Genomic DNA, 23,811 nt, shown 5'->3' on the forward strand with positions numbered 1-23,811 from the left:
GGTCCCACACCCACATCTGTAACGCGTTTCTCAACTCGGTTGCTGATGTGCACAAGATATTTTTGTGGTTATTGAGGACTCCTTGTTGCACTCCACCTCTCTTGGTAGGGCTGAAATAAAGTTCAGCTCTGATAATGAAGGGCTGGCCTGGGGATACTGTTGCTGCTGTAAAGGAAAAGAACAATAAAATACCAGCGAAGCGGTGCCTGAGGTGCTCATTTAATCCCCGTTAGCACAGTAAATGAGAAGATGAGCTTTGCTTTGTCTTTATGTCACCAGATTTCTCAACAGGGATGCTCACAGACCTGCTTTGCAAATGGAAACTGAGTCCTGGCGCAGCCCATAGAAGCGAGGTGTTGGGTGATGCCAACATCACCCATAGGTTTTTTGAGTTCTGTTTTTATTGCTGGTGATGCTTTTTGGTTGTGGTGTAAATTTATAGGCTTACCTGTGGGGAACAGAGCATCCCCTGCTGTCCTGTAGGCTCAGGACATTGTGCCTGCAGCTTTGGGACAGCCCTGGTGAAGCCAGGATGTTGGTACTGCTCAAGCAGAAGCTGCTGTAGTGATTGCAGCCTGCTTTGTGACTGGACTCACGTAGCTGGCAGGAGCAGCACGTTACTGAAGGGCTGCTTTATCTCCTGAATATTTCTGTTATCAGCTGCTCTCATGTCTCTGGGCTGTGATGCTGCTGTTTGTGCTCTGAGGATCATAATCCCAGTTGTTCCTCATAAACTTTTAGGGGACAGAGCTACAGTCAAGAGCCCAGAGTCCACACTGGGCAGAGTGAGATGGTCCTAATAGGGGTTTTGAGTGGTGCACAGGCACTGTGCCGTTGTTCCTTCAGATAACACCACTAAAGACAGATTTCTATATAGAAAAACACCCTCTGCTTTTCCCCTTTGCCCGCTTTGTATTGAATGAAGCCAATGTTGGGTCTGATGAAACTCAGAAGGGTTGGGAAGAGAGTAAACCACGAACCGGGTTATGTTCAGTGAATTGCTCAGACAGAAAACACATTTCTGTGGCTTCCTCTTAAATCAGAAAACCATGTTAATAAGTCCTGGGCTTTTTTTTGGTTCTATTTCTGTGAACGTTGAGAAGCTGGTTGCTGCAGTTCTTGGTTTGCTGTTGATGTTTTCCCTCCAGAATTAGGAATTGGTGACTCTCCCTGAAAGCTCCCTTTACAAGGCTGAGGTTCTGCAGCATGATACATATCAGTCAACAGCCATGGCATTGTGTGCATTATAGCCCCATCCCTGGAGGTGCCCAAGACTATATAGGATGGGGCCCTTTGCTGCCTGATCTGATGGGGAGCAGCCAGCCCATGGCAAGGAGTTTGGAGCTCTATGATCTTTAAGGTCCCTTCCAACCCATTCTGTGGTTCAGGGATTAATGGAGGGAGCTTTCGTGGTGCTTTGCAAACTGGAGTCCCAAAGAGCCACTGGATAACAATGAGCAACTGGGTAACTTTCTCAGCATGTGGAAGGAGGGATTTCTGCCAAGCACCTGCCATTTGCATCATCTGAGCATCAGCCAGAGCAGCAAGGTTCGGATCCAGGCTTTTCATGCTGCCCTGTGTGCTAATATGGGTGGTGAGCGGTGACGTTTGAAGTAAAAACTGCACAGCAGAGCTCGTTAGAAATAATTTATGACCCAGGAAGAAAAATCTGCACTAAGAATAACTTTTAATTACATCAGGTCAGTAAATTACTCTGCAGATCTATGCCTGGGATGAGCCTCGGGTGTAGGAGAGGTCTTAACTTTAGTATGTCTGCACACAAAGTCCTATGGGAGTGGTGAGGTGCTGGAACAGCTGCCCAGAGAGGTTGTGGATGCCCCATCCATCCCTGGAGGTGTTCAAGGCCAGGTTGGATGGAGCCCTGGGCAGCCTGGGCTGGTATTAAATGGGGAGGTTGCTGGCCCTGCCTGTGGTGGTTCAAGCAGGGAGCTGCACTTGGGTGGACTCAAGGTTTTTTTGTTTGTTATTATGTTCCCTGTTGTCCTAAACAAAGCCTTTAGATACTTTGATACCTTCCCCAGCTACACAATGTTGCGAGGAGATGGGTTAACCGGACATCCCCCCTTTTAATTGCAAGCAGTGTAACCTGTAGCTTGACCTGTTATTACTATTATTAGGGATTAGACAAGACGGTCATGGTTATTGTGCTGAAGGTTCTGGCACAGCACAACTTGCAGGGTTTCCTAGAATTTATGTCTGTTCATGCACACTTGCTTTCCTTGGCCACAAATCTGTTAGTTTTGCTCTGTGTTGCTTTTGAAAATGATTAACTTTCTGTAGCAACCCAAACTCCGCTATCACGGGGTCCCTGCAGGCGGCCCCTGGTTGTGTTTGCTAACGTCTGCATCGCAGCTCTGAGCACAACTCGTGGCTGCAAGGAATGTGACCGCTGTCCTTTGACCGTTTCTAGCCGTGCTGTGACATCTTTTGTGTTTCCTATGTTTGTTAGGCAGCTCGTATGAACCGCTTGAAGTTTCCAGCTCTATCTGACTGCATAATCTGGTAATTAGATGGCGTAAAGTACTTGAAATATTACACAAACGTGTCAAAATGTTTTAAGGGCACAGGTACAATTTACCGCTGTCCTGGGTAGGTTTCACAATATGCTGTACTAAAATCCACCTCTTGTCCTTACTTATCAAACTGCACCAAAGTGAAGATCACCACGAATGAGGTGATGAGCATCAGCCTGTCTTTCAGCACTAAGAATGAATATTACCATGATAATATATAGAGTGAAGCATTATATATCCCTTCTCACCTAAAATGAGAAGGCAGCCCAGAGTAAAACCCAACAAATGGTGTATTTTCTGTATTTGCTCACCAAAACTGCCTGAAAGAAGGTGGTGGTGAGTAGGGGTTGGTCCCTGCTCCCAGGTGACAGCAATAGGATGAGAGGTGATGGCCTCCAGTTGCACTGGGGGATATTCAGGTTGGCTATTTCCCATGGTGGTGTTCACACAGACGTGCTTGGTGTAGGACCCCAAAGTGGGGACATTATATGGGCTCTTGGTGCTCAGGGGAGGCCTGAAGAGCAAACACCCACCACTTCACTGGCACACTTCCCTGCTTGCTTGCTTCTCCCACAGAGACTCATGTGCTGTTTGCAAACGGGAATGATGCTGTTGCTGCATCCTACACATGCTTTCCTGCACTGTGCAAGCTCGGCTATTGCTTCCATACACAGTGTAAGCATTGCAGTTTCAAAGATCTAATCTAATAATAGATTGGTCTACATTTGCTGCGTTGCCAGAAAAAGACATATGTTGTCAGGCAGTCGAAGTCAGCAACAGTACTGAAATGCAAATGTGCTGAAACATGAAGAAGGCAGAAATCCAGAAGGATCTATCCGGGGTTTGGCTATTAGGGAACTAAAAATATTTTCTTGGTTACATATATGCTTTCCATAGATATACTGTTTGCCTAATGTCTCTATGTGATTAAATGGCATTTCCTTTCCTTTCTTGGCTTTGGAGTGAGAGTCAGATGCTGCTGACTTTCAGCTTTTCTAGAGCTGGTGTAAGAGGAAAGAGATGGTTGGAAGAGGTTGAATGGGAGAGGAGTGTGTTGTATGGTGCAAGAGAAGAAATGCAGCACTGGGTTCCTTCTGGCATTGATGCTTTGAGGCAGTGGGCACAGATCTTTGCATGGCCGACACTGGGCTTTGGGTGTGAGGATGTGGGCATTGGTTGCATGCAATAATAACTTTCTGTGCCATATTTTATCACACCGTGTTTGCAGTTTGATGTTTAGCTTTTCTCTGGGGAAGAAAAAGGTGCCTGATTAGTTTGAACAAAGTGTATGTATACCCCAGGAACTGCTGGTCTTTTGTGGGCTGCTGGAAAGGCTTTGCTTTGGAATTTAGAGAGCTCTGTGCTGCTGACCTTTAGCAGAATTGCTGTGAGGTGGGGATTGGGCTTGGTGCTGGTGTATAAAGATGTCAGGTTTTGACACACTTTCTGAGCCAGCAATTAGGGGATTTCATCTGTACATATCTTAAATATCATCATTTTTAGACGTGCACTAAGAAAATGGCATCTGTCAATGCTAATACTTTTTTCTGCTGGGTCAATGTGTGCACACAGACATGCATTACCATTCCGGAACTGAATTGCTCTACAAATATCATTGCAGATCAAAGAAAGGTAGTTTGGGGATTTGATGGGGTTCATTTTGTTTTTCAATATTAACATTTCTTCCTAGCTTTCCCTTGGTCAGCAATGCATGTGGTTAGACAGGCAAATCATTTCAGTTCAGCAATGTGTCCAGGGAATTCACCCCCCCTAAATAATCAATGCTGATCTCTCTGGGGAGCCACCTGGAGCAGAGTGCCAGGAATCCCAGCTGGGGATGCATCCTCATGCAGTTAAACAAGAAGAATTAAACCAAAAAATGGGCTACAAGTGCTTTTTGCTTCTCTTGGCACTATTCCTGGAGCGGGTTGAGTTGGTAAATGTGGCTGTCACAGTAGCTATTACCGATGACACAAAATAATTAAGTTGTGGTTTCTGTTGCGGTGGGGCCGCTGCTGTATTTTATAGTGATACATCTGTGCTAGGAGGGAGGATGTCATGCTTGATTGTCATGACGGATGCTTGTAAGGAAGCAGGATGAGTCTGTAAAGGCAGGTTGTGCAGTGTGTCCATTGACGTGGCACCCTGCGGGCTGCATGCAGGTCACTGATGGAGCTGTGTGTTGTTTCCCCACTGAAGTGATAGAGAGGGTGGCAACCATCTCATTTCTCTCCCTCTTGTTTTTGGAGGGGATCTCTTTTTTCAAGCAGACGTTGCTGTGTGCACTTTGGTGCAAGTCAGGAAACAGAATTCCTTCAGCTGTCTGTGATGTTAAGCCTTAAGGCTGAGGCTTTATTTGTGTCTGTAGTGGAAGAATCTCGTGTCACATTTGTTTTGTATCTGGTGGTAGGGGTGACATTGTGCGCAGTGCTGAAGGAGATGGAGAGGCTGTGATGCGTCTGGTCTGGGTATTAGAAGATGAGCACAGGGGCAGCAGGGTATTAAGGCATTGTGCCTTAGTATCAGGTTGGATATTAGGAAGAACTTCTCCAAAAGAGTGGTGATGCAGTGGATCAGCTGCTTAGAGAGATGCTGGGGTCACCATCCCTGGAGGTGTTCAAGAACCACGCAGATGTGGCACTAAGGGATGTGGTTAACGGGCAGTATTAGTGGTAGGTGGATAGGCAAGGTTATCTTAGAGGTCTTTTCCAACCTTTCTATTCCAACCCTTTCTATGCTCTTATGCTTGGTGGCTTGCTGCCATTTTTCTCTTCACCTTGAGCTCCCTTAGGAACAGAAGCTTCTTTCTGAAGGAAGAGACAGGGGTCGACATTGGGAATCAAGGTGATTTGGCTGGGAGATCTCCTCTGTGTAAGGAGGCTGTGGGGACAGACATGGAAGGTGCATGCATGGCCCATGGGGAGGCTTTTGTAGGCATTGGAGCAAGCAGGCCATGAGCAAAAAGCCTTTTGGTGCAACACAGCAGCTCCTGGGCTGTGACGGAACGCCTTAAGGGATGTGGTGATTAAGAAAAGTAACTAATAACTAAATCATAAAAATAATAAGTGTTTTACCAGCTCCGTTGTGCATAGGCAGGCAGCAGGGAATGTGGGTCACGCAGCGTGAACAGCTGAGCCAGGAATAAAATCTGTGTCTGTGAATGCCTTGGGCTGCTCTGTGCAGCCAGCCTGTGGCTCTTCCCCCACTGCTGCCTGGGGTGGGATGTGGCCCCTGTTTTAAATGGAAGACCGAGTCTTGCTCACCTCGGTACCTAATCACATTCTGCTGTTTGCCTCTGCCAGGTGCAAGTTCTTCAGCCTCACGGAAACCCCTGAGGACTACACCATCATTGTGGATGAAGAGGGCTTCCTAGGTGAGTACCAGCATGTGCCTCTTCAGCATCCGGCCTGGAGCTGGAGGAGGAAAATGTCATTTCTTGCTGAGATTGTAAGGCAGAGTGTTTGTAAAACAGGGCTGTTTGTCAGCGCTGCTGGTACAGCTATGAAAGGTGCTTTGATCACTTAAGCACGCTGTCTGTGCTGCTGTGCTGTACAAGGTGTCTCGCACACGGAATATGAATGTATTTGAATGCCAAGAGAAGAACACACGCAAATCTCAATGAGAAGCCTAAAGATGTTTGAAAAAGCAAAGCCATCTGTTATTACCGTGTTAAAATTGTGTTTTGTGCCCAAATCTCCATAAGCACGCCACATCTCGCGTCTCCAGCTCCTTCCTCCAATCTGCCTTTATAAGGAGCTGTTGAGGATGAGCTCTTTGCATCATCCCCACACCGTGGAGTTGTGAATCAGCTTCTTTGGTTCATCACTGAAAACTGTGACTTCTCCTTGTTCTCACCCCCTCAACGTGCCATCATTGCCTTGGGTCGTGATCAGTGGACCATGGTGAAGGTCACGGCTCATGTCAGTGATGGAGTTGGTTGGTTGGGTGTCAAGGAAGGTGGTTAATGTGTGCTTGGTGCTGCAGATATCCAGTGTCAGGGAGGTGCTGATGGAATGAATAGCTTGGCTTGGCGGATGGAAATAGATCGTAATACTATTTATCGTGTGGGGAGGTTTTGTTTGTAGCAGTGCTGTTGAGATGGTAGAATGGGGAAGTGTGCAATTGTTGTTCTTTGCATTCAATGGCTGCTTTCTGTGGTTGGGATTCAAAGTCTCCACATGTTACCAGTTTGGAGAAAATTCATTAAAGAATGAAAGAGGAGAATTTCATTCCTTCATAGGAATTAACTGTCAATAGCTGCTTGTGACACTGTAACATTCAATGGTTTTGTCATATCCAGATCCCGAGGAGAAAATTAGAAACTATTTAATACAGAGTCGAAGTTTTATAATCAGTGTCATTGCTGAATTATTCCCCTTTCTGTTTCAGGAGTGTTCACAAGCATAGAATAAATCGCTGCATTTTGGAATACAATAATAGTGGATTGAACGTTTTCCTATAACAATCACTATGTTGACAGTCAGTGAATGGATCTTTACAGTTACTGCTGTTAGTTGGGTGTTAGTAGGGTTTGCTTGTCCTGACTTTGTTCCCAAAAGAGGGGGTGACTTACGATCCTCTCTCCTTGTGCTTGTTCAGGTGGCATATGCATAAACCTTTTGTTGCTGCTATTGATAGTATCAGCTTTTCTATTATGGGGGGCAGCTGGGGGAAATCAATTCAAATTTGGTTTCCCCTTTATAACAGGACACAAAGTGTTCCTCAAAGAGCTTGATAATAACAGAGAGGTCACCAAAGGAAGAGGAAAGTTGTTTGTTTTTCCTTTTCCCAAGTACTGCACTATATGGCAGAGCATCTTTTCACAGTTAACACAAAGTAGATTCCTCAATGCAGTCACCGGTCAGGCCTTGCACAGCCTCTGCCATTACCAGTCCATGCTGTTATTTCTCTCTGGAAATGATTCTGTCTTGACACAAAGGTAAGCTCCAGCAGCAGTTTGCACATAGGCAGTGAGGCTGTGTTGTTCTGTGTGTCAGTGGTTTTTGTGCTTAGAGCAAATCCTGGGGCCAACCAGAGCCGTGTCCTTGTGGGGCTGTATGTCCTGCTGCTGCCCTGAGTTATCTTTGGGAAGCAGACAGTGCTGCTGTAACTTCAGAGCAGCCGTCCTCTCTGCTTGGACCCATCTGACTTTGTTACCTTGGCTGTCATATGCACATGAATTTACTGCTGATGCTTAGGGTATCCTTGGAGCTTCCGCTGGGCTGTGGCTTTGGCAGCGTGTCACATCCCTTTGGTCAGATATGCAGCGTGCAGATGGGGTGTTAAAGCAGAGCTTTGCAGGAGCAAAGATCACCTTCCAGGCAGTGCAGGGGAAGGAGGAAGCACAGTAAAGCCAGTGAGCCAGATGCACAACACAGCACAGGCAGTAGTGTCACAGGACAGCAGCTTCATCACCTTTTCTTTGCTGGGAAGTGTTGATGTGATGGCAAGACTTGGGTTATCTGCCCCCTTCTAACTCCCCTAACAACCCCATTCCCTCAGGGCCTGTGACCAGCCCCAAACCTTCCAGAAGTTCCAAGCTTCTTTCTCAGGGTCAGCCCTGCTGGGATCCCCGTTGTTGCTCCATCCCCATTTCTCACGTCCACGTGCTGCAGTGTTTCACCATCCAGAGGAGATCAGGACCTTTCTCTCCCAGGCACCTCTATGAATTTTTGCAGTGGCAGCAGTGAGAGGATTGCCTTGCTAGCCACTGCCTGCCAGGTTGGCCAGGCCCCCTGTCCTACATAGCACAAACAGCGCTGGAGGGAGAAGAAAGGGCTGGAGAAATGCTGGCACTTCCAGCAATCCTTGAGGTTAACACTTCAAACACACTGACGTGCAGTAATCATTCTTAACTGTTTTGTCAAAAAATAATCCTCAGGCTTGTTTCCCTGCAAGAAGCAAGTGAGTTGGGCTGGCAACAGAGTCATTATTTCTCCATCCCTGAAAACATCCGCAGCAAAGCAAAGCCATAACCTGCTTAAGCATTCCTTGTGCTGCAAGGGAACAGCCACAGCCTCATTCTTTGCTTTAAGTCCTTGGCGCTGAGGTGGGGGATTAGATCTGCACAGAACCTCATTTGTTCCAGTGGCCGTTTCTTGGATTTTGGCCTGTTAATGGGGAAGAATTCTATGCAGCAAAATCTTGTTGCATCTTCTGTACCTATACCCACAGGACCTTTAGTTGGAGGGATCGGGGCAGTTTCTGCCCCATTTATGACAGGGGTCCCATTTTGAGACCCCTGGAAAGGCAGTGGCTGGAGTTTGAAGGCTTCCAGGGAACACTCAGAGCCTGTTGCTGCACTGACTGAGCCTCATCCACGACCTTGGACTCTCCATATCCCAACGATGGAGTTCATCTGCACAGAGGAGGTAGCAGTCCTTCCTTTAACCTTCCTGGGCTGCCTCAAATGGACAGCAGTTTCCTTAAGGCCAGAAGTCCATGTATTTACACAGCATCCAGAATGAAGAGGTTCCTAATCTCAGTTCACATCTCACAGTAAATTGCCCAGAGTACATTAAGAATAATGGAACTATTTGGGGGGGGGGGAAAAAAACTCAACTAGCTGAAGTGGCCGAGAGATTTTGTCAGAATTCATAAAGTATTTACCTCGTTCCAATAAAAAGAAAGGATGAAAAGGAGAAAAGCCCTCCTGCTGGCAGCGCTCTGTTTTGATAACCATCATCCTCAGACAACCTGTTCCCTGTCTGACCTTGGCTTCAGGACCATCATATACTTTAGTACCACATTGAGTTCCCTTTTTCAATAACATCAAAATGGGAAATTGCTTTCAGCATCCTCTCTCTCATCCTGTATATAAAGTGGGCAAGAAATCAGCTTATAAATAAGTGCAAGCACAGAGCCCATCTAGCTGGGAGCAAACTAACTTTATTTAAAGGCAATGGGGGTAGCAAGCTATTAGATGCATATGTTTAGTTTCTTTAGTATTTCTCTTATAACTGTTTTTCCTTTAATTTTTTACTGCCCAGTGACTGGGCCTTTGTATCTCAGGCACGATGGCTTCATTTGCCTGCTGACATTTATAGCACTGAATTCCTTCCCCTGGCCCGCCAGGAGAGCCAGCTGGTTGCTAGGCAGAAGATGTTTTTCTCTATTAAACACGTGCACAGCCTCTCTCTTTCAGATCTCTGTATTGGCCAGACTATACTCTGTGGTGTTCAGGTTGTTTGGGTGTTATTTTATTTTAAGTAAATGTGGTATTAATGACCTAAATACAAATTAAAAGCATGGGGACTTGACTGGCTAATGAGAAATACGTGCTTGGTTGGGAAGGTTTTTACTGCAGTGCTGATGCAGATCAATATGCATGTTGGAGGGCTGTGATTATGTGGGATTTCTGCCCTCTCCTGAGAGGCTTTGAGGTTTGGTATTACAGTTTTTGGGGGAAGGGAGTTAAGGATGAGCCGCGTGTCATATTCCAAGGTCTGCTTTGTGTCACCAGGTAAAGGAGCATCACGAGTGAGTTTGCACATGCTATTCCTTATGGTAACCTGCCACATAAAGACTTTTGGTCCAGTTTCTCTGCTTGCTCCTATTTAAAGAAATACTGCAAACATAATAAGATTTTTCACTGCTTCTTCCTGCAAATGGGTGTGTATCAGTATCTAGTTTTGTTTCGCAGCTCGTGGTGAGAAAGCCCAGACATCTCTTCCTGTACCATGATTTCTTCCTTCAAATTTATTCCATCTTGGCTGTTTCCTAGCACTTTCCAAAGCCTGAGACAGATAGATACCTGTGGCTTGCCCTCATCAGCCCACTCTGGTGAATGCAGGGCCTTAAGAATGCTTTTCTGTCTTAAACAAATGGAGCTCAAAGGTAAAGCTCAAAAAAGAAGTAGCAGCTCTGCTTATTTGTTTCCACTAGAGAGCATCTGGACATTTGCTTGCTGTTGCACTGGTGGATCTTTTAATTATTATTTTTTTAAGCAAGACTTAAGGGTTGTTTGCCTGTATCTGAGCAACCTTCCCAAGAGGGATTGGTGATAGAGCAGCTTTCTGTCAGCCCTGGTAACGAATCTCCAGAGCTATTGATGGATCAGAAGTTGCTCTGATAATCTCAGTGCAATATGTCTACTTGTTTTGGTTTTTCTGTTACTGGAATCAATTGAATTCTTTGTTTCTTACCCTGGGAATGCAGAGGCTGCTGCATGGGTTTGACTTCAAGCCAACAGCTCTTTTTGGAGGGGGATGGGAAGAGGCTTGATGCCTTGAGCTTGTTGTTGTGGAATTAAAGCAGATAAAGAGGTGATGTTGGCCATCATTTTGGGGATGATCATCAGGTATCTGCAGGATAGGAAGGGCTCCATGGGGAAACAAGCCTCTCTGTTGCAATCACGGAGAGGGGACAGGGAGCTGGAGCTCCCAGGTCTGCTGCAGGCTTTTCCCCTTGACCTTGGACAAATCTCTCATTGTGTCTCAGTTTCCTCATCAGAAAAATAGGGATAATCCTATCAAATCACCTCGTAACAGGCCTTATAAAGATTAATTAGTAAGCATGTAGAAACGCTTTGATAACATAACAGGCAAGGGCTGTGAGAAATAACTAACGGAGGTAGCTTCTGTCCCAAAGGATTCACAAAGCCATTTACAACGGGTACGTTTGTGGACCTGCTGAATAAATCATCCCTCAGTGGAACAGATTGGAGATTGCAGTGGAAAAACCACCCTTCTGTGGAGAAGAAAAAGAAAAATTGCATAATCTTTCTAAAAATCTCATATCTTAGTACTTAATCTTGCTTGGGATTAAGTCACATAGCCTGGAGGTTACAGTCATACAACTGTTAGGAATGTGGTGGCTCCATCTTCAAGCCTTGTTTGAAGTGTAATTATTTGCATTGCTCTTGTCAGCCCTGTGAAATATCGCCTGAAATACAATCTAAAAAATGCAGGGGGGAAAAAAAAAAGGAATTCCTTATGCTGTTTTGGTTGAAAATAGTGAAAGAATTGAAAACATTGGTTGCCTTTTTGTCATCTTTTCTTTGTGTTTTCGGTTTCTCGGCTGCGCTCTTCCCTTGACAGCAGTGCCCTGAGCCACCAGCAGCTTACCACTGGTGTGGGTTGATGGTTAGACTAGATGATCTTAGAGGTCTTTCCAACCTTTATGATTCAATGGCTCACTAGAAAAAGAGACCAAACCCTTCTTCTTTCTCCCTTCTCACAAGCAGGTTCCAGCTCCCCGAGCTGGGATCAGGTATTGATTTGCTCATCAATAGCGATGTGTTGTCTTGTGAGTAGGAAGGAAGAGAAGTTTCCAGCTACTTTCAAAACTGGACATTGTTTACCACTGTATTCCAATTATTTGAGTCCCTCTTCTGAGACACGAGTGTGAAAATGTGATTTCCTTGGATGAACCTTTAGTTGGCTGTAGGTCTGTTGCTGTCAGTCTGAGCTGTTGATGTAGGGAGCTGAGAGGGGAGGGCACCGTAAACCTATTTTCCAAGTGGACAATTTCACACGCTGATGCCAACCCCGTTAGAAATGCACTTTGTGTTTAATTCTTAAAAACACACTCTAAAAGTGTAACTTTTTTGCTTAGATTTTAGATTTCTGTCCAAACTTGAGGTTGCAACGATTGCAAGAGGAGAAATTGATGGAAAAAGAGACGAAAGCAGGTTTTTTTTATGTGTGAGCATTTCCTTTTATCAGCCCTTGATTGCTCTCTTAGTGAGCACTTGTACTGAAGGTCTTTCCTCAGGAGGTGCTGATTATTTAAGTGGAGGGAAGGCAGTGCCTGTGCATACATATAGGTTCACAAGTTCCCCATCTCTAAATGCCTCCATGTCAGCCACTCAAGAAGGACTTGAGGTCATGTTATCCTATGGCTTGATAGAAAGGGATAGCTGCATGCCCCAGTTTAGATGTTTAGTCCCTTGGAAAGCAGAGGAGCTATTTGTCAGAGTCAGGATTTCAGAGCTGGGCTATGTGTTTGTACAGCTTCATTTAATTCCAGCTTACCCTTGGGTTATTTAATTTCCTGACAGCTGCAAAAACAGTGTTCTCAGATAACAATGGCCTCTAATTAGGCAATGAGCCTAAAATGGTAGAATGTTTTATTTGACCGTGGCACTAATATTTTGCATGCAGCTTACACATGAGAAAGTTGAGCAAGTTGCATTTCCAGCTTCCCTTGGCAGAAGCGTTTCTATCTTGTGATACTCAGTGCATAATGCTAAAGGCATTCCTGCTCTTCTTCTGCCCCTGCGCTTAAAACACTTCTCATCCTTTTGGACTGTGTCATCAGTAAATCTGTCTTTCAGCCGTAACCACCTTCCAGAAATATGTTTTATCTTCAAGACTAACAGGACTTGCACTGAGGATGCAGAGCATTTTAGAGACACACAGGCAGCAAGAAAGTATACGACATTTACCTGTGGTTGAAGGGTGTAGCTTCTTATTGCTGCACAGAGCTGCCCACGTGTTGCTTTTATGGCTGATGCACTCGGTTCCCCATCAGGCAGTGATGGGATGGAAATAAACATGCAAGTCAACTGTTCTTCCAGGTCTTTTATTCCATTTGGAAAGGGTGGTAGGGTCAGGTTATGTTAGTTAGATCTTGGCTCATGATGTGTGCTTACAGATGTGTGCAGAGCCATAGGAATCGATGATTTCTGAGTTCTCTCCAGTGACAGTGATTGTTCAGGGATCTTTCCCCTCTTCTAACACTTAAGCTTCTCTTGAAGTGTTGAATCCAGAAGAAAATGGATATATATATATATATATGTATGTATGTATATCCATGTGTGTGTGTATATATATATATATATATATATATTGCTACTTTACTCTGTTCTTATCCACTTCCAGACCTCACAGACCTGACAGATTCCCATACCAAGTCCTCCTCACCACTGCAGTTATTTAAGCTCTTAACTTTTAAGTGCCATTTAAATAACCTTGGATGCAAAATTGCATTTCCTGATGTATTGGGTGCCTATTTAAAAGTCGTGCAGCCCTAATCAGCTGATTGCTAATCTGCAGTCAGAGCATTCAGTTGAGCAATCTTACATGCACGCCCTCTACCACAGACCAGAGGGCTCTGTTGAAGGTTTCTGGTGTGGATTCTGCACATCCATTTCCTTGTAGGTGACTGATGTCCTGCTCAGGCACAGTAAAGTGATGGAGGAGACATGGCTGCATCAACCACAGTGGATAATAACAGTGAAGATTTCTTGTCTTTATCCAGTTCTATTGAGGTGTTGATGTACCTGAGAAAATAGGGGCCTGCTGATGTTTTTTATTAGCAGAAAAAAACTTGAAGGTGTGAGCACTTAAAGAGTCACAACACAGCAGGATTCATTATGGTATCTACAAGTATATATGTCAGTGTGAATCGCAGCATTGTTTAGATCCAAACCTGACTCCACCAGCCTCATTTAGGTGGTTGACAGCAGCCAGCTTCCTTCAGAAAGTCATAAAAAACAGGTTATTTTCCCTTTTCCACCATAATCCCTCTCCTAGCTCTTTGCAAACCATCTAGGCAAAAAGGATTAGACATCCCTAATTTTCTCTGCATGAATTTTGTTCATTTGGTTTTGAGTTTGCTCATGCTGGGATCTCCCATCACCATGTTTTACTGTTCTTCTTTATTTTCCTGCTCTGTTTTTCTGTTCTACTTCCACGTCTGTTGCATTTTGAAGCAGTTTAAAACTGTGAAGTGTATTGGAATTTCAATGTACTGAGAGCATCAGCCAGGATTTAGCAGTCCAGGATCAAGCCTGTGTTTTTCCTGTGTTGGTGAGACACCAACATTTGTAGCTGAGAACAGTCCAATAGGGCAGGGTATCCGGGAGCTTGATAGTAGTTTGTGTCCTGGCCTCAAATAGCAGGCTTTAAGCTGGGTGAATTGCAGATGTTGTTTATTTACTTGTTTTTAAAGTTAGACCTGAGCCTTGGGAGATGTGGGATGAGTATTTCAGTGGGTTATGGTACGGATCCCCCCCTGGTGGATTTCTGTTTTGGCATCTCAACCAGCAAACAAAAGCAGCCTCTCAAACAAGCTCTGTGCTGTTTGCAGCAGGAGGATGTTTACCACGTCTCTTTATGCTCTAAACAGAATCATTCCCCCCCCCCCAGACAAATTTGTTTTTAGAATTGGTGTAAACAAATTCTTGACCTGGATGAATATTCCACTGTGCCACAATGTGCCTCGTTTAGCAGCTTGCACGTACCTTTACAAGGAAATGTATGTGTGTCCAAGGATCGAGGACAATCCATGCCAGCTTCTCAGATTGCCTCCCAGTTGGATGAAAGGAAACCACTAAGTGAAACCAGTGTGCTGTCAGAAGTACAACCTGTGTCTCATAAACACGAGGTTCTAAGCAGCTGCAGAGCGTGCCTCCCCAGCCCCAATAGAAAACACTGTTGAGAACAGGAGGTTTGATAGCGGTGCTCTTTGTGCAGCAGGGGCTGCATCTTTAAGGCATGTATGTGCACCTGCTTCATTTTAAGCACGTTTTGCCACTGGGGCTCAGAGGCTCATTCAGGACCCCTCATAAGGCTGGAAAAGACCACAGAGATCATCTAGTCTGACCCTCAGCACATCACCACTGTGCCCCTGTGGTCCCATAGAAATGTACAGCTTGGGAGGAAGGAAGGGGAGCTGGAGGAGCCTGGCTCTTTATAGTGGGAAGGAGGAGGCATCAGCAAGGCTTAGAGACTGTTTTGCATCCGCTGTTATCCCTGTCTTAGAATATGGATTGAGTCTCCTGTCTCAAGACTCACAAGTCTTCCTGTGGTCCAGGAAGCTAAAAGCTGGAAGTCTTTTCCAAGCAGCCATTGCAGCCAGAATATTCTGGGTGACAAGGAAGCGTGAGATTCCTGATTTCCAAGATGAGCACTCAGCAAAGAGGAATTTCCCATGCAGAAAAGTCCTGGTTAAATGGGCAGAACGTTCATGAATGAGCTGTAGGCGACCCTGTTGGTTGCAGGGGACTTGGACCAGACAGCCTTTAAGGGTCCCTCCTAACTCAAACAATTCTGTGTTAATGAGCAAACCATCTCTGTTGCTGGATAGCATCAATACATTTAATTTTTACAGCAGGTAACAGTCTCATAACCTATTGTATTTTTTCTCCCAGCTTCCTTCTTCAATTCTTTAACAGCCAGGCTCCCAAGAGGAACTCATGGATCAGAGAGTAAGATGGATTTGGCCTTTTTGCATTGAGGTGAAGCAGTGCAAGAGTTGCAGGAGTGGGGAGCACTTGATAAAGAGAAAGCCCTTGTACTCAGAAATGCCAGAGAGAAATTGTGTGGAAAATTCTTTCAACTAATGGCCTGAAAAATATTCTTGCAAAGGCTATTTTCTACCCTTACTTCTAATTACATCTTAAACATTAATAGCCTGAGCGACTGGAGGATCACACACACTAATGTCACAGTTCACTTGGAGCAATTTGTTTTGTAAGATAATGAACTGTGTCAGCAAAAGTTGAAAACTTGTTCTAGGTGGAGCTGATAGTAGTGCTTGGTGTTAGCTGTGCTCACTGCTTCCCCTGGAAATGCCCTCAGCCTTTGGCCTGGTTTCTCTGCTAGATTTGGTAACCTGGGATGAGTCTGTCCATGCAAGTGGACTTGGTTGTCTATGCACAGGGCTGCTGGGGAGGGCAGAGGGTGATGCTCTGCAGGGTCCCTATAGGGCCAGGTCCCAGCACCCAGGACTATTGTTCTGTGCCCTAAATGAGCCTCTCTTTGGGGGAATTGGTTTAAAGTTGCATGTCAGTGGAACAGAGCTGCAGATCCACCATCCTGTGGTGGAGGATCAGCAGAGTAGGGTGGCTTTGAAATGAGTTTGGAGCATTGCTCCTGAAGAGCAATGAGTGCTTGTCTCTTTTGAGCTTGATTTTGCTGTTTCCCAGTGCTGCGAGTGATCGGTTATTGTGCAGTCCCTTAATGGCTTTTACAGAGGTGAAAAAACCATGACAAATGCAAGCAAACTTACAGCTTGTGCTTGTCTTGATGCTTGTTTCTCTAATATTTTCAGTCCTGAATGACAAATGGCTGTGTTCTTTGTACTTAGCGTGGACTACTTGCAAAGCACTGCAGAGCACAACTCCCATGCATTCATATCTGCAGAGCCCCAGCATCTTCCAGAGGCAACTCTCCCAGCAAATTACCTTTTTCTCAGCTTGATTTTTCAGGATCCTCATATCTAGGTGTCAAAAGCCTGCCAACCAGAGCAAGGCAGCGTTCCTCATGTAATAATATATCTTGATGCGTTGGGTAAGTTCTCGTCAGCTATTCCATCTTCTGCAAAGTGTAATATTTTAGCCCAAACCTGCCAGCAAACTCATTTTCCTCCCTTCTGCTTCCTCTTTGTCCTCCTGTTGGTTTTTTGTTCCTGTTTACACGAGCAGCCCTGCCAGCCTTTCCTTTTGCGTGGGGCTGTGATTGCTGCCTTCAGATCTGCACTCAGTGCTGGGGTCTGCTCTGTGCCACGGCAGCTTTTAAAGCCAGAAAAACCTCTCTCCAAAGAGACTGAGCGTCCTGCAAGCAGCTGCATTTGTGGCTTTTTTTCCCCTCTCATCTCTCCCAGGGCTTTTGTTCCTGTGTGACACCCAGTGATGTGCTCAGCACAGTGTCTTCCCAGCAAGGCAGCGCTGCTTTGGGTTATTTATAAAGCTCCTATCGGTGGTGATGCTGGGTCTGAGGAGGTGGGATAGTGAGACAGCAGAGGGGAGCAGCTTGCTAGCAAGGGACTGCGGCAGATGATGTCTTTGCTCTTTCTGGAATGGATTCATTTGTTTCAAAGAAAACCAGCCTACAAAAGGCAGCATTACAGAGCGCTGTGTTTGTTAGAGGGGCTCTGTGCTGGGATGACAAAAACAAAGCAAACCCTCTCCTAAGCCTGCAGGGCACAGAGTGATGCTGGAGCTCACCTTGTGCCACTGATCTGATCCTTATTTTGCACTCGGAATCAGAACGCCCTCCTGAACTCCGCACAGGCCCAGAGATAGGAAATAAAGGCAAAGAAATATTCCTCACTTCTGGAAAGTTTCTCCTTTATTTTTACCACGTAGCACCTCGTTGGGAAGCTGAAGCTGCTGTTGCTTTGCCGGTCTGGTTGTTCAGAAGAAAAGATGTTAAAAAAGAAACAAACCCCACGGCATCTCGATGGCAGGATTTTAAAGGAGCACCGAGCGGTGCTGATCTCAGTGGAAGATAAAGAAAATCTCCTTCAGCTTCTCAGCATCTTTCCTGTGGTGCTCTCCCCCTTTATTTTTGTCTTCCGAGCTATCATTGGTAAGAGATAAAAAAGATCCTCCAGTACTGAGAAATACAGTGTGTGCACAGAATTACAGCCTGGCCCTTTAAACTACAGATAAGCCTTAGTGGAATTTCTATTCTGGGAATAGTTAATTCTGTTTGAGGTTGGGTAAGAACGAAGCGCACTCGGGCTCGGTAACGATATTGTTACTCTATTTGGTGAAGGATTTACCTCCCTCATTTGATGGAAAGTGATGTTATTGATCAGTTTCCCACTCATGGGAAGATGAAAAACAAAAGAAAAAGGGGAGAGAGAAAAACAAACAAACAAAAAGCCCGAATGCGAGTATTTGTAGCTGTAGTGCTGTTATGTAATAGCCGTTATGTAATGCCTGTTGGTGCCAACTAAAAATACACTGGAAGATAACTTCCAATTCATTGAAGCATTTAACAAGCATCATCCCAGGGTTTCTTGTGCAGGATTCAGACCTCCTGCAGATGTTAAGTAGAGCTCACGGTTCCCCTCGACCTCACAGCAACCTGTTCTGCCCCTTATCCCTCATTCTTCAGTCTTGTTTTTCCCTTCCATCCAGTGTTTTAGCAGTGCTTGATGCCTTATCCCTCACCATTTTGGTTTGCCCATCCCACTGCCCATGACATCGGCCTTTCTAATGCATTGTTCAGCTGAACTGTAGATGAGCAACCTGATCTGGTGGTTGGCAACCCATGACGTGATGGTTGGAACTGGGAGGTCCTTGAGGTCCCTTCCAGCCCCACCACACTGTGATTACATGATATCTATGGGGGACATTGCGTTTTCAGAAGGAGGTGTGGAAATCCCATTGCCATATGATGGAACGGTGTTACCTGGCTGCATGCGTGCACTTGTTTCTGGCAGCTGCTACCGAGAGCGATGTGAATGCTTACTCAAAACCACAATCAATTAGGTGAGTGATAATTATTTAGCACTATGGGATAAAGATTTAGGACGCTGTGCCTCAGGCCGGCGTGATTTGCTTTCTGTGGGGTAAGATATTGTCTGCAGCGTGTAGCTTACTGCTTTATGGGTATAAACAAGGAGATGGAGCCACGCAAAGAGGGTTTTGCTGTGTGTTAGCAGAGGCCACTGTGAGTTAAATGCCAGGAGTGGAAAGGTGAAACATGAAAGATGTGGAAGAAAGAGCTTTGTCTCCCGTCCCTCACTGGCAAATGGAAATCGACCCCTTGTGTTGACCTGTGAATCTTTAAGCCATTTGAATGAGTTCTACAAATTAGGCTTTTAGGATTAGTCATCGTAGATTTGCAGCATCATTGGTGCGTTGCCAAGGACCCCGGTTCTGTCACCATGACTACTGCCATGGGTTACAAGACAGAAAGTTTGTTAAGCAAAAAATCACTGTGCCTGAACACCAAGAGGGTCCCTGCATGGCTGGGGGGGGACCTGGTTGATGGCTCCAGCAGTGCAGCTCTGAGCTCAGTGTCTAGAAATAGGGCTGCCAGACACTCTGAAGCACTCTTGTATCATTTGAAAAGCCAGCCATGTAGATATATATATATATATTTCTTTTCCCTCTTGGATGTCTTCTTGTGTAGGACTTTGAAAGCGTGCACCCAACTGTGCTTAGAAACTCATGAAGGGAATGATTGCATTTGGTAGCTTCATCCTGGCATGGTTTTCTCCATGCTGTTAATGTTCATGGCTCTCTCTGACAGTGCTGTCTCCTCTTCTTCACTGAGCAACACAAAGGAGCTCAGAGCCCAGCCCAGTGTCCTCTTTGGCACACGTCTTGATCTCTGTTATTCATAGAATGATCGAATCAAGAAGGTTGGAAGTTGGAAAAGACCTGTAAGATGATATAGTCCAACCCCAACCCACCATAGCTCCAACCACATCCCTCAGTGCCATATCCCCACTGCTCCAGGGATGGTGATGTTCACCAGCACCTGGTGGTAGTGTGTGTGTTACACAACATCTTCTATAGTCCTTGGATGGAGAAGGAAATCCAGAGGGTGGTTATTAGCAATACTGAGTTCTGTAGAGACTTTGTCTGACTGATAAGCACACATCGATGTGTGTTTGTGCATGCACACAAACTCTTTATGTGTATACGTGCTAGCAGGCCACCACAGCCCCACTGCTTCCTCAGCTCCGAGGTTTCCCACTTAAACCATTCTGGTTTCCCTCAGATGTTTTGGTTTTACCTCTAATTTCCCACAAATGGGCAGTCAGGGAGTTCTCCTGCTGCTCTCTTGAAGGTTTCCTTCCCCTGAACTAAACTGCTTTTGCAGAGGATTTTCACTTATGCAGCAAAGTGCTTGTTAGAGGTCTGTGTGGGTGACTAAATGCTATTTGCTTCCCAGAGTCGGTCCCGTTCCATATTTGTATTTGTCTTGAATGTTCTGGAGAAACAGAGGAAAATGATGTTTTAGCTTCAGATCCGTCTCAGCGTAAGTGAATTCTGAGCCTGTTTCTTCCAGGGTTGGTTGCATTGATCTCTCATGGTTAAAGGAGTGGAAATAAAGAAGTAAAATCCTGAGCTATCCTAATCCTATTTGGGTGAACTGCCTGCCTCCAAAGCACGCAGCCCTGGAAAGCATCTCTCTGTTAATTACTCCTTGTGCTGCTGTTTTGGTGGCACTTAGTGCTGGATTACCCCAAAGCCTGGCTGTCTCAGGAACACTGTAAGAAAGTGAGATTTGCATTTGTGCTACAAATGAGTGGAAAACAGCAAAACATCCCAGGAAAACCATGCATGCTGCTGTTTGCTTTTCCTTGCTGTGGGTTGGAGCAGGCTGGTCGTGCTTCTGCCCCGTATTGCAGGGATGGGCAAATCTCAGCTGCCTGCGGGTGCTCAGTGGTGCTGTGCTGTATCTGGAAGGCTCCTTATCAGGGCTGGCTTTGTTTACTTGCATAATTCCCTCGGTGCCTTATCAGATTAGCGTGATTTCGAAGTGTTAAGAGCATCGGTGCCTGAAAGAGTTTTGCACTCCGCTTGTCTGTGGTCTGGAGAGATAGAAATGCATTTGTGATAATAGAAACCTATTTAGATAGAGGTGGTTTTCCTTTCCTCCTGGATTAATAATAGAAGCATGAGGACCTGTTAACAAGGAGCAGGGCTTCTCCAGTAGCTGCTTTAATCCTTGGTACCTGTCGTTTTGTGGCCTTGCATTGAGAAGTGCCGGATGAACCCTGTATCTCACAGCAAAAGCCATGTCCCTATAGATCCCTGCAGGCTGAGAGCTGTTCTGAGGGCACTTCCTTGCTTCTGGGTCAGTTTGGAGGTAGAATTTGTTTAAAGAAGGACCACAGGCAAGGTTACAATGGAGCATCCATAGGTTAGGGTGTGATCCCTTCCTCCCTCTTCCTCTGACAGCAATAGCAAAGCATGCTGTGTGCACCTGTGTCAATGCATATGAAGCAGAGAGGTTGTCCTGTTCCTAACAGCAGCAGGAGAAATTAGACTGGGATCTCTGAAATATCCCAAACAAGGAAGGGTTTTGGTGTTGGTTAAACAGGAGCAGTGTTGGCAGCCTCCCTGTTGCCTTGCAGTAGCATCAGTAGCTGACCTTACTCATCTGGAACCCAGCACTGAGTTCTGCATCAAGAAAGCTCTGCTCTCACCCCCTCCCCAAACCCCCACCCTGGGCTTGCTGAATAATTTCAAGGTGCTAATTGGCCTGTGCTGCAGCTGATCCATTGATCTGGAATGCAAACAGTCTCAAAGTAATTTTCTGTCTGAGCCAGTCTGGGGCTTACATGAGTGCTGCTGTTTGTTGCCTTGTTTTTAATTTCCAGCAAAGAAAAGCTTTTGTGTTGCACTCGAAAAGATGCCTGTGTTTCTTTTCTAAGAAGAAACATTGTTTTCTGTACCCGCTTTTGTATATAGGAAACTGAGGCACAGGAACTCCCAGGTTAAACACATAAACTGTCAAGCTGTCATTTCCTCGCCGCAGTGTTGGAGTTTGTGAACCTGACAATGTTCTTCTGACAGTTTAGTGAGTGGGATAATACCTAAATAGGAAAACGAGTTGGCAGGTTTCACAGCTTCCCCATTGAGGGGGCACGGGATATAAACCTCTATTTTGCATCTCTGTTTTGCACTTTCTGGGTCCTCTCCAGAATAAAAGCTTCCCAACAAGCTTTTCTGAGCAGGGACCTCCAGCTCAAACCCATACAGCATCTCAGACATCAGGAAAGCAGACTGGTGGTGCTGGAAGCCCATCCTGGCTCTCTGTGACCCCTCTGGTTCTCTCTGCCCATTGCCCACCCTTCTCAGCAGCACCCCCAGCCCTCCTTGCTGACCGCGCTGATGCAGAAGTCAGGGAGATGCCTGGCCTTTGGATCAGCCTCTGCCACCTGACTTAATCCCCTGCTTTGTGATCAGATGGGATTTGAGAACACGCACAGCGATGAGCACCTTCTGCAGGGCAGTGGGGAGGAAACCCTTTAATAAAGGTAAAAATCATATTAAAAAGATATGGCCATAAACTGTGCCGCCACGCAGAGGGACGAGCTGCAGCTCCCCCCATTTATCATGAATTTTGCAGCTGGCAGCACTTTTAATGCCTGACCATTGGAACCCTACAATTGCAGGAGCTTTTCTCTTTAACATAAGCAAGACTCCAGCTGTCACTTTTTTGCAGAGGGAGGCTATAAAAGGTGAAGTATAAGGGATCTAAAGCCAAAAGGCTGCTAAAAAAAAACCCCAAAACCCACCAAAAAAGGGCAGTTAGTTTTAATTGCATTATCTTTATACATTCAGAACTAGCCGTGGCTGCAAACGTTAGCCCTGTGCTGATGAACTGAATGAGCAATGGGTTCATTCAGAGCACCAGAACAAATCAATGAGCAGCACTGCTGGGATGCGAAGACTTCTATGCTGAGTTGAAGGTAAGTGCTTAGGAGATGATCCAGCATATCACAGCAGAGAAACGAGCCAGCTTAGCATCTTCATTTCCCTCCAAGCACAGTAAATCCTTCCCATATCCGCCGTTTCATTTGAGAGCTAATGGGTGTCCTCGAGTGTGTGTCTGATAGACATCAAGTTGGAATGAACTCTGCAGAGAATCCTGGGTTGGTTTTCCAGTATGGATCCATTCCTTTCCCTGCCATTGGTTTGGCTCTTTAATTTTAGCCTTTTATTATTATTATTAGATCTGAATGCATTTATGTCATCCTGAAGGGATTTCTGAGTGCTTGATTGGGCCTGAACTCTTTGGGGGTTGGAACTGGATGAGCATTGTGGGCCTTTGCAACCCAGGCCATTCTATGGATCTATGATATGATTTTTATTAGTCATTCCGCATGTGAAAAACGAATCTAAGTTATGTCTAAGCCTTATTGGGCTGGTGCTGCGCCTTGGACAAACCTTTGCTTTGCTCTATATCTGTTACCTTCCTCTGCCTTAACAAGACTGCGTTAACATTGCGTCTGGTGTATTCAGCTCTCCATGCTGCTTTTACAAGCTTCCTGCACACAGCACCTTCCCACGTGGCTTATTTGATGCTATTCGGATGAATTTGTTGAGCTTCTAGACTGAGTTTGTTCCATCCGAATTCGGGCTGTACTTTTCCATAGGGCTGCCTGGTGGAAACAGCATCCAGAAGGTGATGTTTTCAGTCACTGTTGCAAGGTTAATTGAATTATGAGCAGGTTATTTAAGCAAACGGAGTGGCCTTGTCACACTTGCTAGGGCCTGTTAGACCTGCAGTAACACAACCAGAAATGCCCAGCAGCTGCAGATGCCCCCAAGGAAGAGCTCGGTGAGGTTTGCCAGCGTGGATTGCCTCCATCCACTGCGAAATGCCAGATCTGCCATCACATCCCTGCCCCAGAATAGCTGATGGGATGCACTGAACTGCAGCCAGGTCACCCATGTAAGGCAGCAACGCCATCCGCTCTGTTTGCATGGAGGGAGATGAGCTTTGATGTCCTCTGCAGCATCACCACAGCCCTGGGTGTGCTGGGATGGTTCTGCTGTGGCTCTGGGGATAGTTCTGCAGGGAGGAGCACTGTCTTCTGACCTTTCTGTGATTTAGGTGCCTGTCTGCCTTAA

At 45.7% G+C, this 23,811-nt stretch overlaps 1 protein-coding gene across 1 annotated transcript in view; it reads left to right on the top strand.

Moving 5' to 3' along the window:
• CASTOR2 (cytosolic arginine sensor for mTORC1 subunit 2) overlaps positions 1 to 23,811 on the top strand; it is a 67,876-nt gene that overhangs the window by 33,182 nt on the left and 10,883 nt on the right. The window contains exon 2 of the mRNA XM_015880921.2: positions 5,837 to 5,907. Coding sequence (XP_015736407.1) covers positions 5,837 to 5,907 — 71 coding nt within the window. The remainder of the gene's footprint in view (positions 1 to 5,836; positions 5,908 to 23,811) is intronic.

Source organism: Coturnix japonica, chromosome 19, assembly GCF_001577835.2.
Source record: "Coturnix japonica isolate 7356 chromosome 19, Coturnix japonica 2.1, whole genome shotgun sequence".
Lineage (NCBI taxonomy): Eukaryota > Metazoa > Chordata > Aves > Galliformes > Phasianidae > Coturnix > Coturnix japonica.